Genomic DNA, 15,675 nt, shown 5'->3' with positions numbered 1-15,675 from the left:
ATATATATTATGATATAAAATATATGTATGTATATATATATATATATATATATATATATTAAATTATGCATGTATATGTGCATATATTGATAGTAGGATCCGCCGTAATGATTGTCAATAATATATCGTACCTATCGTATTCGTATCGATTCGCGGGCAGATTATATATAAATATATATCGAGCTATAGGCTGTAAATCCGAACGAAATCTCGCCGTTCGGATCGGAACGGAATTCGTTCTCCGAATCTCCGTGTGTGTAACGTGATGCTGTCGCTTCGAGAGAGTCTCGGAAGAAGATCCCAACGGGAATTGGTGAATTTCTTTCCTCCGATCTTCCTCGATTCGCCTTATTTAATACCCGTCCAAACGGATTTGCTTGGAAATGATGGAAAAAAGTTGACTCGCTTGCGTTACGGAGGCATCAATTTTTATATAATACGGGAGTTTTTATTTAACAAACCTTAACGGGAAAAGCGTTTCTCTCGCGCGAAATCTAACGTCTCGTTGTGTCCTTTGCGTTAAATTAGATTTCCGTAAAATGGGGTATCTTTGGCACAAATTTCGTTGCCTAGACGTTTGCACGACATGAGACGGTGTCGTAGAAATGTCTTAAAGACGTCTAGGCATTTTTTTTTAATTTACATGGAAAGAATGGTTTTGCATAAATGACTAAAAATTCAACCAGATCTGCAAATAATCTTGTTGAACCATCGAAACAATTACGCAGGGGGCTTCCAAGTATGATAACCAATGCTGCGAAAAGTTTCAACGTCTTAGCAAGGTTTGTCCTACATAATTATTTTGACGGTCCAAACAAAATTATTTTCTGTGTCTAGCGATCTAAATTTTCAGATACTTCAGCAAAACCGCTCTTTCCCCCTGTAAACTAAAGTCATCCCGAACTGAACTAAAATTGTCCTCATTCGACAATAGATTGATCTCCATTCCCGAAGCAAATCCTTGGCTCATTTCGGACCGATTCTCCGCGAGAAGCGACGTCGAAGCGGCACGGCAGGCACACGCGTAGACGTTTGTATCAGTCGCGTAGAGCGTAGTTCGCTAGCTGAAGAAAAAGAAAATGAAAAAAATAAATGAAACGAAGGAGAAACGGTGTTTTAGACTCTTGCTCAAACGATCGTTTTGTTCTCATTTCTAGGCCGGGGGCGAACGTGTCGCCTCCGGCCTTACGAGGGGTAGCGACGGAGAAGAAACGTGGACCATTCTGTGCGCTCGATCACAACGCGCACGTACATTGCACGCGAGAGGGTAGTTCCGCGAAAACGTTCCCCTTTCCAAGGATAAACTTAGGACACGGTCAACATTGTACCATACGGATGTTTTAAAGCGGTCTCTGATTGATCGACTCGCAAAATTCTCGCTTTTTCAATTGGCCAATCAAATACTTTGCAGTGAGACCGCGTCCCTTAATCCTGCGGCGGCCGATAAATGATACGCGTAGATACCGTCGCGATGATAGAAAGGCGGCTCGAGTGAAAAATTAGCGTTATGGTTGCAGCGTTTGAATTTTGAAAACTGGTGACGTGAAAATTGAAGACCGCATACAATTGAAAGTATATTGAAGTCTACTCTACAATTGTGTGAGTGTAATCTAAGTGATTGGAGTTGTAAGAATTGACTAATCTCGATGCGAGAATAATATTTAACTGCACTTGGACAATTCCTGTAACTACACCTTCGCAATTGTACAATAGGAAATTAACATAGGAAAGAAAGTAAAATTATGTACGTTCACTTTTTTTTTTTTAAAAGCAACTTTATTTTAAAGATACGTTTACTTTATCTTAAAGATATCTTGAAAGGCAATGTCTCATTTTGGACTTTCATTTATTACGTGTATAATATAAATAGGTTCTCGCGGTCAATTTTAAATGATGATAATAACAGTGTATTTAAAAACGTTTTCTTTTTTAATTCAAAATTTTTAAAATATTCTACTGAAGAATTGCTAATTTCGAATTGCGTCACTTTTCTATGAAAGCGACGATATGTAAAGGACAATTGCGTATGAAATTCCTTTCGCTTCCCTTTTTTTACATTGATACAAGAAAGTCAATCGTTCCCATAGGGATGTGCTGCCGCAGGATTAAAATTCGCGTAATTCGCGTTCTATCATCGCCGAAGGAAGTTCCTTCCTTTGTTCGTCCTTCATCTTCGCGGTGGAGGTCCTTCCACAATTGGAGGACTCCTACACGGTGATAAACGATAAGAAGGGGAAGTTTTAGCGTTTCGACTTTTTTTTACGATCCTTTAAATACCGGCGCGTATTCTCACAATGTATTTAATGTCGCGCGATGATATATCTAATTGTTGAACGTTACATGCGTGCGTGTATGTATGTGTACGTGTTGTTTCCGTGTGGATATGTATGTAAGAAAGCATTTTCTTTGTGCTCCCACGTTGATATTCGATGTATTCTCGCGGTAATGTTGTGTAAAGTGTGAAATTTTGTGTCGTCCTGCGCCGGTGTTCCCGGGGCGATCTCGACTAAACCCTGATTAACTTAGACTGTGTTTCAAATTTACTGCCAGCACCTGAAAATGCTACAGTTTACGTTATGCGCACTACACATTTTCAGTCTAGCAGTCAATTTTGGAGCACAGCCTTAATCGGCGACTTTATAAGGATGGCGATTAATCGCCCACGATAAATTTTCTAACGTCCACTTCTATCTCAATTTAGATAGAACTCTATTAAATTAAAACTATTAACGTTAACTTTTACTTTTAGTTTAACCTACACTCATATTAGGTAAAATGTTTTATTCTAAAATTTTGCTGTAACAATAAAAATTTAGTTGAAATGTAACGAACAAAAACTTTCGATTAAAATATGTATATCGAATAAAATTGTAACTTTATACGAACTAAAACTTTTTAGTTTGTCGGTATAAACAAATATTTTTGTTATTTACACGGTAGAAAAAATGTATTTTGTAAAAACAAACTACATTTGTTTGGCTGCTGTTAAAAATGTCTCGTTTAAAATTTTCCTGAAAGCATTAAATTTTTTACTTCACGCAGGTGACAATTATATACAAGTTTTATATTATGTAGAATTAAACTACATAAGTAAATAAATTATTTTATAATTACAACAATTATAAAATAATTTAATTATATATATATCCCTCTATACATATAAAACTTGTGTAGTTGTCACCTGTATAGTTGCTATCACTACATTTTTTTCTCTAAATTTCATTATTCTCTAGAGATTTTAAAAATTAGAAAAAAAAAAGAACGAGTTAATCGAGATTAAAATTAATATGCATTGATAGAAATGGACATAACTCTGCAGCTCGTCAACTTTTAATCTTCCGTTCCGTGTCAAACAACAAGAGATCAACAAGAGATCCCTTCCATGCTAAGAAAATGATGTTGCTTGATAAGTTAATCGTCGATCGAGTTAATCGGATTTCTATCGGGGATCACCCTAAAGGGTCAATCAAAATGAATCGATCTTCGAATTCGAAAAAGTGACTAAGCGCTATTTGTGCGAAGCGCGAAGTTGAGCGTACAAAACCACGTTTTTGTTAAGATTATATGTCCATTTCTACCAATGTAGATTAACTTTAATCTCGGTTTATCTTACTTTTTATCTTCATTTAGTTCCAAGAATTAGAAAAAAATAAAGAATAAATTAATCCGAGATAAAGTTAATCTACATTTTGGTAGAAATAAGCGATAGTCATAAGTATGTAAACCTGAGCTTAATGTACTATCTCTCTTTCTCTCTCTCTCTTTCTCCCTTTTTCTCGTAATGGAACTGTTTGTACTTTACTAGTTTATTAAACACTCGTTTAGACTTACATTGTAGAAGAGAGTTGAGAGAAAGGCATGTTTAATGCGCGTCCCTTTTCGGAGTCGGTTTACTTTCTGTTTTTCCTCGCTCTAGTATATAAATATCTACATATGAATATAAAATATATAAATATAAATATGTATTACGCGTACATACGTGAATGTCAAGTAGGAGACGCGTATCCACGTGCTTTCGCTTTGAGAGACATTTAGTAATTCCCGATAGATCGTTTTAAGGCGTTGCAAGCGTGATGCTGTTCGAGCAAAATCTAGAATCGGCAAAGATGGTCATTTTCTCTCTTTCCCGTTCTTTCCTTTTTATTTATTCTCGTCTTTATGTTCGAACACTATGACGATTAGTAAATGTGTTTTACTCAAAGTGTCCTTCCTACGTAAATTTACTTGTTCGTTCTTATAAGCTAAATAAATGGTATCTCTTTCATGTTCACATGTTCACGTATACGTGTATTTATTATAAACAAAACCCTCCTTTCATTCGTATATTTTTTTCGGATAACAATTTTTATTCATATTGGAATTAATTACTTTGAAATATTCATTGTATAGCAAATATAATGAGTGTGTTTTTCTACATACATGACTATATGTATATATGTATATATATACTTCTCTATGATAAAATACGTGCAGATATTATAAGATTATATTTGACAAATTTTTATTTTTAATTTAGATAATTTTTACCAAAATGCTTTATATTTAATAATGTCGTAAATACATGAATTTAGTTAAAATTATGTGAATACAAAAAAAATCGAGATAAGTCGAATAGATACCCTTATATTAACGAGATATTAATAATTAAACTTTTGGAAAGTACAAAAAATTAGGAATTGTTAAATATTATATAATAAATTTTTTAGTATAAATATATAATTCTTTAAAATCCCATTATTATCAGGTTTGATTTATCTCAAACAGTTGTTACCCGAGAAACTTTTGCACCCATATATATAAAAAATTACGATAACGGATGTATTTTATTATTATATTTTTGTTCTACAAAAATAAAAGAAAATCATTTTACATTATTTTTTTTTCAAGGATTATTAAAAATTTATAAATTTTACTGCAATTTACTCCACCACATTCAGTGCACAAATATATGCGATGACGATCACACATAGCCTGTCTGCACGATGGGCATTGCATTTTTGTTCTGCGATTTTTTTTATAGCTGCAAATATTACATCGCTGTTGCTTATCAAATTGGTATCTTTCATCGTCCGCATTTAACGAATCTGAAGCTATTTATAAAATGTTTTTTTGTCCATTTTGACGTCAGCACGTAGCGATTTAAAATCCCATTATTATCAGGAAAACGGCTCATATAATGTTCTTTCAAAAACGGCTCAACGATTTTATAAGTGCTTTTATAAACTGACAATATTTTGGATTTTCACTATATTCATCTATTTGCAAGTATGTAAGAGTCTTGAATTGATATGTGCTTGATCAAGTATTTCAAAGAAATAGCGTATTGGCCACTTCTTTGTTGCTCTGCTGTGGAGATGTTCCGATATAATCGATATTTTGAAATATCGTATCATTACCCCTTTTGATATTCGATATTTGCATCGAAACTTTTAGTTTCCGTATCGTAGCTAAAATATCGGCCTAAAACGTAGATATTAATTAATTACAAAGGTTGTATTTCCAAAATTCAACCGCATAAACATAACAAGGATGCCAATTCCAAGACAGTTTATGACATCACTATCAACGTCATCCTGAATAAAATTAAAAGAAATTAATTTTAGATAGAAAAGGAACTCTTTATTTCCAAAAAAATGTTTTATTGTTAGATAAAAGTTACTTATTTTCAAAAAAAGATGTCAATAGAGATATACATTTTATTCTAAATAAACAGGAGAGTTCTGAAGTTTTAAAATCACTCTTAGTTTTTAAATAAAATATGCTTTTTTTTCATAAATCAATTTTTTGTTCTTGTATGTTATTCCGCATATAAAAGTAGGCTAAAGAAATTTAAAAAATCAATAGTTTGCGAGACATTTCTATTTTATTCGGACATATACACTGGTTCACATAAAATCTCTACGATCACACATATTGCAAAAAGCCGATATTATATTGACTTTCTCAAAAACTAACTTTGCTGAAACTACTTTTGCGTTATAAAGTAAACAAAAATATATTTCATGGTTTATTTAAAATTTATATAAAATGTACAATTGCCATGTATATAAAGAAATACTTGGGAGGGGGGGGGAGGGGGTTGGCAGTAAAGAATTATAATTACTCAAAGGTTAGCAAAGTGGTATGCATACTTACATTATAGACGTTATATGTCATACGAATGTCTATATAATTCATTAAGCGAGTACTTTTTGAATTGTTTCTTGACATTATACATCAGAAATTATTTAAATATTATGAGTCATTTCCAGATATTTATGTGTGAATGAATTTTCATTGTACCAGGTTTTGTCCCAACACTGACAATGAAAATAACTTTTACATTGAAGGGAGTCTTTGAAATTATTCTATTATATTGATCTATATCTATAGATTAAAATAAAAAACATATAAAAGGCGGATGTCAATAATTATATATTCTTATTATATCCGATATTTTGTATTGCTTTAATACAATCTATAATGACATACAGAAGCGTCACATGTTTTTCCAATAGCTCTTCAAGCTAATTCAAAAAAATTGTTGAGATATCAAATATTGTCGATTAATTTTCAATTTTTAATCGTATATATTTGTATGCAATTAAATTAAAAAAAAACATCGATTAAGATAAAGACCATTGCATTAAAATAACTAAAATATTATGACTTTATCATCTATTTTATTTCCTATGTGAAGTTTAATTTGCTATAAATCTTTTATCTTTAGTCATTAATTATTCAAAAATTGTACGTGTTTTAAGTTGAAAAGATTAAGTAACAGCAAATTAATCATAAAATCTGTAATGAAAATGATATGGTTCTCTGTATATCATAATAGATGAATTGCGTTCGCGAAGACGTCCATTTAATTAACGTCAATCAGAACACTTATTTAATGTACATTATATACGTGATACGTTGTCGGCGATGGAAATGTAAAACAACGAATTCTCACACGTGAGTTTAATTACCGACCAATTAGCTGCCTACGATATTAGATATGTAAATTTACGGCACAGCGTGCCTTTTACGCTCATACATTGGCCCTGCAGCAGTTATATTGTCTGCAAAGTCAAGTTGAGGATGCCGTGGGTTGTGTACTGTTCTACAGTAGGCGTCAATATACTCAGTATGTGCCTCATATAAAATTTGGTATTTTCGAAACATATTTAGGGCACAAGTGAGATAACGTCGCTATAATAATGCCTCCGCCTTGACAACATGCAGTGCAATCTGTAGAACATGTCGCAGTCAATCTGCTAATCGGTGGTAACACCATTCGCTCCTAGTTTTGCTAAAGTTAATACAACAATTAAGTAAATATCGCGTTCGTTTACACATCGAATTTTTACATTATCGAGACTGTCGCGACTAACGTCGTTAATTCGGCACTTCGGAAATATTTATCTTAAAAAAAATGCGTGCATCCTCGCGCTTACATATGAGATAGACCGCGCTATCTCTGTCAAATCTTATATTATGCTACAACGTAGCCAAGATTGGCAGGTTATATACTTACAATTACGTATACATATACCATATAATAATATTAACTATGGCAGTCTGTCGAAATACGCGTATTTATATAGCTAACAGGCGTCTAAGTTGTAAAGCATCCAGCAAACTGAGCACTTTAACATTCACATCTAATAACACGAGTGTCGCAATCGTTTAGAGAAAGGCGTTTTATTGTACTGACCAATCTTGTTGGTTGTTTAATGTAAAAAGACTAATCGGCACCGTTCATGACATCGTTCCTAAGTGGTGCGGTGCGATAAAATGCAATAAAGTTTCCTTAGACTTTATTTACTCTACTATTTTATAGTATAAATATTATTAGTTTTTGTACAAATTTCGCGGATCTGCTTCAGTAACATAATACGATATACGAGTGTACGTAATAAGTAGATAGAAAACGAATTTTGCGCTTAATCTTCATTCAGATTGCGGATAAGTGCGGAATGTCATAAGTTTCACAAACTTTATATTTTGATCAATTTAAAATCTTGACAAATGTCAGTATTTTTTTCTCATAAAAGAAGGAGTCGTCCTTGATGAAAATCAATTCTAATTTCTATAAATTTTTTTCAATATTTTTATATGAATAATTAGAACACTTTTCAGAAAAACTGAGAATCTTAGAATTTTTCATGTATGTGAATTTTTACAATATTCTAAGTTTTCTCATTCTATAATTTGTGAAAAACTATCTTAAACTTTTTCAGATTTTATAAGATTTTATTTTAATAAAAATTATAGAATAAAAAATCTTCAAAAAAAAAGTATTTCAGAATTCACATGTATAAATAATTTTAGAAAAGTGTAGATTTTTTTCTGAAAAGTGTTACAATTTGTATAACATAATGTGAGAAACTTTTTAAAAAATTATAAAAATATTTAGAAAACTGCAAAATTCTGAAAAATTATATGGAAAACTCCAAAAAAAGGATTGAATTTCACCAAGGATTGAATTTCAGTAAATTCCTTTTAATGCATTATCAAAAAATATATTTGCTAAACGACAATAAATAAGTTGTGAGATAATTTTTATTAAGGAAGAATCGATGCATCCTAATTATAAGTAGAAACAGTTTGTAAAACTTCCCGTAGCATCCTACATGATATTCCTTTTTTAACAATGAAATGAAATTACGTATATTAGTTATTAACGGACACAGTGTATATACCATTTTCAAAGTACTTTCAAAGTACTTACACGCGTACGCTATGAATCTTACTAATAGATTTATTCATTTTACGCGTGCATGTCTACGCTATGAATGTTACTGCAATATCCTCGAAATAAAAAACGGACGATATTTTCCTATGCGCGCGCGATGCAACCAAAAAGGAAAAATTATATCCTATAGAGTTTGTTTAAGAAATTTTAAATTTGTTTCTACAGTTCACTGCAAGTAAAAAAATATCGTACAAAATATTCATCATTGTGTAAAAACCATAAACTCGAGTACATTCTTTTCTTTTTATCTGGAAGCTACAAATATTATTAATTGTTCTAATATCAAGATGTTAATCAAGTTATTCATCTCAGTTGCACTTATGCATATTTCTGTATGTATAGATACTTTACTATTAAAGTAAAAAATAAAGCATCAGTTGTTCTTAACGTCTCTTTCTTTTAAAATCGATGGAGCATTGTAGAAAACGGCAGTGCATCACGATAAGAGCAAACTGTAGGATCATAAGATCATCGAGAGAGCATAATATTAATCACGAGGATGAATTCATAGAATAGATATCATTATCGATTACTTTAAGTTTGTACATGAAATGTATGTAACGATTACTATATGATTTGATATCGTTACGTCTGCTGGAAATTCGATTTGTGGCGAGAAAATACCTCCAGTTATATTAATATTTATTTTAGACTAATAAAAATTGCTTTCTTTTTCTTTTTTTCTAGTTGTAAACTTTCTAATTTTGCATAGAGACACGTTTTCTACAAACACATAATCGTAAGTCGTTATTTTTATCTGTATAATAATCGCACATGTGTGACGGCAGTGATAGATTGTACATCGTGTCATGTGCATTCCACTATATCGATCGCTGGAGTCCATTAGTTTCGATATCGCTATCTTCAATATATACGTATATTGAAAAATATATATATTCTTTCCGGCAGCTACTAAAAAACTAATCGAATTTAAAGCAAATCGGTGGTCATAATACCGTGACTTGTAGTCGCGGGATCATAGAACAGATAGATGAAGTACCAAAAAAAAGTTGATGGCTGTGACTAGGGAGGTAATACGTCCAGCTTTAGGCCCGTCATCGGTTTGCAGAAGCCGCAATAACCGCCGCATTTACCGACGATTCGTTGATTATTCTAATTGCAAGTAATACGAAAAATATGCGTTAGAATATATTTTCAAAAATTAATTATTGGAAGCAGAAACAAAAAATCTGTTATCATCTTAAAATTTGTCATTTTCCTATTGTCTAAATTAGTCTAAAAGAAATTTGGAATTGGTCTTCTAAGAAAAAGATTGGTAAATTTCCTGCTGAATAAAAAAATACATCGAAGTGACTTCGTTGATTAATAATTACTTTTCAGAATTTTATTGCGTGAGATATTATTATTATTATTATTAGGCGTTAGGAACTCGAAAGCTCATTGCCGCAAATACCAAATCCCGCCACTGTTCCCGTCTCTGAGCAAGATCCCTCCATTTGTGACCCTCGTACCCCATTTATTGCGTGAGATATAAATATAAAATAATAAATAAAGCAACATAAAACAAACGAAAAATATGTTAAATTTGCAATATAAGTATGTATATAATTTGCAATTTTGAATAAATCGATAACCACTTTCTCTTTTTAATTAATTGATTCTTACAATTCTACTTACAATTCTATTGATTGCGAGAGAAGAGATCGAAGTTTCCTTAACCCAAGTAATTTCTGGTGATAATTCCAAAGCAGTTCCTGTCAAATCAATACTAAAACGTCCTTGTGGACATTCGACGAGACTGTAACAATCACCGGCTTTGCCATACTCCACGCGTTGCATTCCTTTTGTCCACGAAAACGTGTAATCATTCGCTAAACATAAAATATTTCCAGTGTATTAAGTGTACAGAACTGCATGGAATGTATATAAAAATATATAATTAAAAATTAAATGTATATTTTCTCCACTTCCCCGCGAAATACAATCGTCTCTGTAAACGTAATTTCCAAACTTTAATTAAAAATTAAATTCAAAGTATGTATAAACATTGTGCTCACCTATAATAAAAAGTTTCGCTGGATCTATGCGTACCCTCTTAAACATCGTTCTGCCAGACACCGTTCCCAATTCGGACACACAGTTGCAACTGTCGTTTCTTTGACCATTGAATGGACACGTGTGTGGGTTCCTCAACCTGATGCATCAAAATCAGATTATTACAAAATATCACACGAAATTATTTTAAAAAATTAAAAAAATAAAAAATTGTTAAAAAAATAATGCTGTAAACATCGAGGGTAAAACGATAGTTGCCCAACCTTTTGTCGTAAATTTCTGCATAGTTCTCGCTATCGCCAGCTGGCAAAGTCAGATATTCTCGCGGTTCGGCGCTCGACATTCCGTGACAATAAATAGTCATATTTCTACCACCGATTAACAATGGATATTCGCCATCCGTGGTAGCTTTGAGTCGTTTCTGGATTTCGAGACAGGTGACCGGACCGCATTTTCTTTGGTTGCACTTGCGCTTTCGTAGTGGTTTGTATTCAGCTGGACAATGGAACCGCGCTACTTTCTTGTCGATGATTGCGTCGTGGCAATAAAGCCTGCGGATCTGCCGACCTTTGCGTCCGCAAGGATGACTACACTATAGAAACAAAAAAGAAAAATAGATATAAAGAGAGGTATAGCAGAAGAAAAAGAAAAAGGAAAGATGGAGAATGCGCGAAGAAAGAAAAGTTATTGCTACAAATAACGATATTATTTATTAAATTAATATTGATTATTATTAATATTAAAAATTAAAGAATTACACCGATGTAAAACTTCCAAAAAATTAAAAAAAATATTTTGCTTTAAAAAATTATTAATTCAACTTTTCAAATTAAACTTTATAATTGATTATAAACCATAATTTTTTTCTTTTTCTTAAGAGATAATCCTTAAATTACAAGAAATGTTATAAGTTTTTTTATTTTTATTTAAAATTAATAAATTTTGATATATTTGAACCTATCTCTAAAGAATTTTACAGCTATTGCTATAATTGCGGATTAGTGATTAGTATGACATTGAAATAATATTTCGAAGAGGCACTCACTTTTCTCCAAGGGCCAGTAGTCCAATAATATTTATCGCTACATTCGCGTAGTTTACAAATCTGCTCGCCGACTGGCCTTTGATCCATCGGACAACCTACCGTTGGAGTTGGATCGATCCATCCGTAGCGGTTTACTCGATGACAAGTGACAGCACGACGTTGTATTCCGTTGCCACAGTCCGGCGTACACTTGTGGAAAAATAAACATCTATAAATCTTGATTATGTCAAAAGAAGTAAGAAAGCGCAAGTGCGCAAAAATTATTACAATATTTCTATCGATAATTGTGTCTTGATAAAGTTGATTAGAGTTATAAATGAAAGTCATAATAAATTTCATAATGAAAGAACGTATCGGAGAATCAGCAAATTATCACGAATGATTATTATAACCACAGTGCAAAAATTTCATATGTCTCTCGACAATTTCATATTCGTTAAAATTGCATTTTTATTCATAGTTAAACATTGCAAAAACAGTCTATTTCATTAAAATAGAATATACAATTTCATTTAAATCTTCTTCCATTGATCTTCATCTATTGATCACTTTGCTTAAAGTTCGCTTGATATGATAAGATACATTCTCTCATTAAAATACAAAATTAATTAATTAAAAATAAATATATACATGCTCATGCGTAATCTGAAACAAAAGTATAATCTGTGATATATTCCAGGCCATTATCATTTTATTAAGACTATGTAGTTGTACGATATTATCTGTACAGTGCACACACGCACATAACGGTTGTATAATATGTGGCGGTTTAATTTCCCAGGATGTTTTATATATATTGATATTAGTATTATGCATAAATATTACAAATCAATAATATTTCCTAAATCTGCTAGGTGTAGTGCAAGTTATACACATTAGTGATTAAACATCTATAATTATCTAATATCTAAATATATATAATTTTACGCTCGTTAAGTGGGAAACACTCTGTGTATATACATATTTCTGAATAAATGTGAGATTAATAACATGCAGAAAAGTCCACTGTTTGAAAAAGAAACGTTAAATTGTGCAAACATCTCGCACGAATCTAACGATGATCCTATGAGTTATCAAGGTATCATGCATTTTCCATAATTCACCATGTATTTATGGAAGCCATTTTACATATGCGATTAATTAGGATTAGTTATTTGTGCCATCGTTGTCAATAATCGTTATTCCCTTTGCTGTATAGTATGTATACATCAACATTTGCGTGCGTGTAAAATTCAATTTAATTTTCAATGTTTTTTTACTTAAAGTTGTGAAATTTTCGTAAAATTTGGGCCTAGTAGCAACCCAGTCAGAAATGACAATAAAATCGACATCGAATTGATGTTGATTCGACGTCGAAAGCATCAAATTGACGTTGAATTGATGTCGATTCTATTATTATTTCTGACTGGGAAGATTATAGCATTGGCGTAAGGTTTGAGGTATAAAGATACCTCCGACCAGGTGCCTTCTTGCCAGATAAAATCGCAGGCAATGCGTTGGCATAATCTCTGCGATTTTGGTTTGCGTGATTTCGATCTTATGCACTGCTCGTCCTTAACGGGTACTTCCGGCCCATGGTTGCCTCTTCTCATCATACATTCCACTCTTCGCGTCTGAATCCCGGTGCCGCATGATTTCGAGCACTGCAAAATATTTCGATTCGGTGCAAACTGGCCACACATCCGTAACGATCAAATTTAGCGTTCAACATCGCTATTGCCGAAATTGGCCCGTTAAAATTCGATTCCGTTGAATTGTTTTAATTGTTTTATTACGTTTATGATTCACTAAAATAAAATGGGGAGAAGTTCCGTTCAAGATATTTCGCTTAATAAAAATAGTTTTCCTAAAACAATGTTTCGTTAATATTTTTAAAATGCCTATATATTTCTTTTTCCATTGATTCTCATATAGAAATAAATTCCAATAACTTCAACTTTTACTGCTGTCCTCAATTACTATTCAAAAATTAAAGGATAAAAAAATAATCTCATTAATCAATAAACTCCATATTTTTATATTATAATTTTACTAGATAATATATGATTTACTTACCGGAGTCCAATTAGACATTTTCCATTTACGAATGATGTTAGACTCCAGACTGTTCTCTCTGCTGTTTTTAGGACTACTTCTGCAAGATTCCATCTGACATCTTTGCACGTGTTTTGGTTGTTCTTCGCTACACTCCTTGTGCGGCAAAATTTCACCGTCATGCCCTTGGCAGCGGACTTGACGATGTTGGAATCCGTTACCGCACGTTACGTCGCACTAAAATCATTAAAATCATCGAAAGCATATCATTAATCAGAAGAATTACTGCATATTTTCGCGAAATATATTCTGAAAAAATATTTAATATAATTTTATATTATAATTAAATTTTGTACACAAAAAATAATGTTTATATAAAACATATTAATTTTGTATAACAGAAAATGTTTCAATACCTCACTCCAGTCGCCGGTATTCCAAGCCGGACATGGATAATGATTGCACGTCATTCTGATTATCGGTTTTTGATTAGAATCGCAGTAATAGTCAGGTGCAACCATCCCGATTTCCGATATACATCTCGCTATTTTAGTTTTGAATCCGATATTACACTTTTGCGAGCACTATACATAAATGATAAAATAATATGAATTATTCCGAATTATAAACTACAAAGTTAAGAATTTGTGAAAACTGTAAACTATACAAACGAATCGCATTCTAATAAATGATGTTTACTATAGTAAATAAACCTACCTCTCCATAAGGTCCTATGTGCCACTTATAATGGAATGTAATACCGTTGTTATCAATTTCGTTTTCTTGTGGAGATGAATCTTCACGTGAAGGATTCGTTGAATATGTGGTCGGCGCTAAGCTTACCTAAAAAGAAAGCAAGACTTTCAACAAATGTTGTATTATAGAAAAAAAGTAAAGATGAAAATGATTTAAAATAACTAATCTCTTTTTATATGTAAATGTGTGCTGAAGAGAATGAATTCTATTCTATTCGATCTATATTCTTGTAATTTTGTATTAATAACTTCAAAAATTGCTTTTGTCGATAAATATAATGGAAACTTACTACATTGAGACATGGTTTTAGCGTGCAAATAACCGAAGTCTCTGGTTTCTCAGCAATAGGGCATCCGTCACTCGGAGCACCATCTGCATTCTTGCAAACGACTTTTCTTCGCGACGTCCCCTCGCCACACGTCACTGAACACTGTACAACGAGAGACTAGATTCAACCTGATAACTTATTAAAGATGTACAGAAAATTGTTCAATGTACTGTACCGGACTCCAATCGCTGGCATGCCATTGATGACAAGGACCAGCATCGCAGACCTCCGTTATAACCGGTGTACCGCTGCAGAACGTGCGCGATACTACGCGATTTTCGACCTGACACCAGGAAGCTCTATGTCGTTTTCCTATGCCACAAGTCACGGAACACTGTAACATTTCATGACATCCATTAATTCAAATTATTTACGAATATTATCCAATACTGCATGAGAGATATTTGAAGCATAACAGCTGATCAATTATATTTCGTCTCAGAAAGTACTGTGATCTTAAGAGAAATATATTTAAAGTACAAATATATTTTTGTGTTCTGTATAACATATTAAAAGTAGTTTCTATATAACTATAATAATTTTGATAAACATTTTTTCCAGAATTTTTAATTTTTTTCTAAAAAATTATAAAATTATTAAGAAATTCTGAAAAATTATGAAATTCATATAAAAATTTTGAAAAGTTATATGACAAATTCTAAGAAAAATTATTAACAAGCTAATCTGATTTTAACATCACGTTTTACGTATTTCTGTATAGCGTGTATTTTATATACCTGACTCCACTCTCCCAGATCCCATTTCGGACAAGCT

The 15,675-nt window shown here is 32.2% G+C and overlaps 1 protein-coding gene across 2 annotated transcripts in view; it reads right to left on the bottom strand.

Moving 5' to 3' along the window:
• Nucleotides 1-8,498: 8,498 nt before the first annotated feature.
• Nucleotides 8,499-15,675, bottom strand: part of LOC108750082 (A disintegrin and metalloproteinase with thrombospondin motifs 9) — a 43,627-nt gene continuing 36,450 nt past the window's right edge. The window contains exons 18-28 of one of the 2 annotated variants that reach the window (XM_018489317.1): nucleotides 15,077-15,235; nucleotides 14,863-15,003; nucleotides 14,535-14,660; nucleotides 14,234-14,401; nucleotides 13,839-14,054; nucleotides 13,235-13,426; nucleotides 11,784-11,972; nucleotides 11,002-11,330; nucleotides 10,741-10,877; nucleotides 10,361-10,554; nucleotides 8,499-9,835 (exon numbers count right to left, since the gene is read on the bottom strand). In XM_018489317.1, coding sequence (XP_018344819.1) covers nucleotides 9,746-9,835; nucleotides 10,361-10,554; nucleotides 10,741-10,877; nucleotides 11,002-11,330; nucleotides 11,784-11,972; nucleotides 13,235-13,426; nucleotides 13,839-14,054; nucleotides 14,234-14,401; nucleotides 14,535-14,660; nucleotides 14,863-15,003; nucleotides 15,077-15,235 — 1,941 coding nt within the window. In that variant the 3' untranslated portion in view covers nucleotides 8,499-9,745. The remainder of the gene's footprint in view (nucleotides 9,836-10,360; nucleotides 10,555-10,740; nucleotides 10,878-11,001; nucleotides 11,331-11,783; nucleotides 11,973-13,234; nucleotides 13,427-13,838; nucleotides 14,055-14,233; nucleotides 14,402-14,534; nucleotides 14,661-14,862; nucleotides 15,004-15,076; nucleotides 15,236-15,675) is intronic. The other variant, XM_018489318.1, reaches the window with a different exon arrangement.

This window comes from Trachymyrmex septentrionalis, unplaced genomic scaffold, assembly GCF_001594115.1.
Source record: "Trachymyrmex septentrionalis isolate Tsep2-gDNA-1 unplaced genomic scaffold, Tsep1.0 scaffold32, whole genome shotgun sequence".
NCBI classification, from domain to species: Eukaryota; Metazoa; Arthropoda; class Insecta; order Hymenoptera; family Formicidae; genus Trachymyrmex; species Trachymyrmex septentrionalis.
The sequence above is the reverse complement of the archived record's forward strand: the minus strand, read 5'-3'. Positions and strand labels throughout refer to the sequence as shown.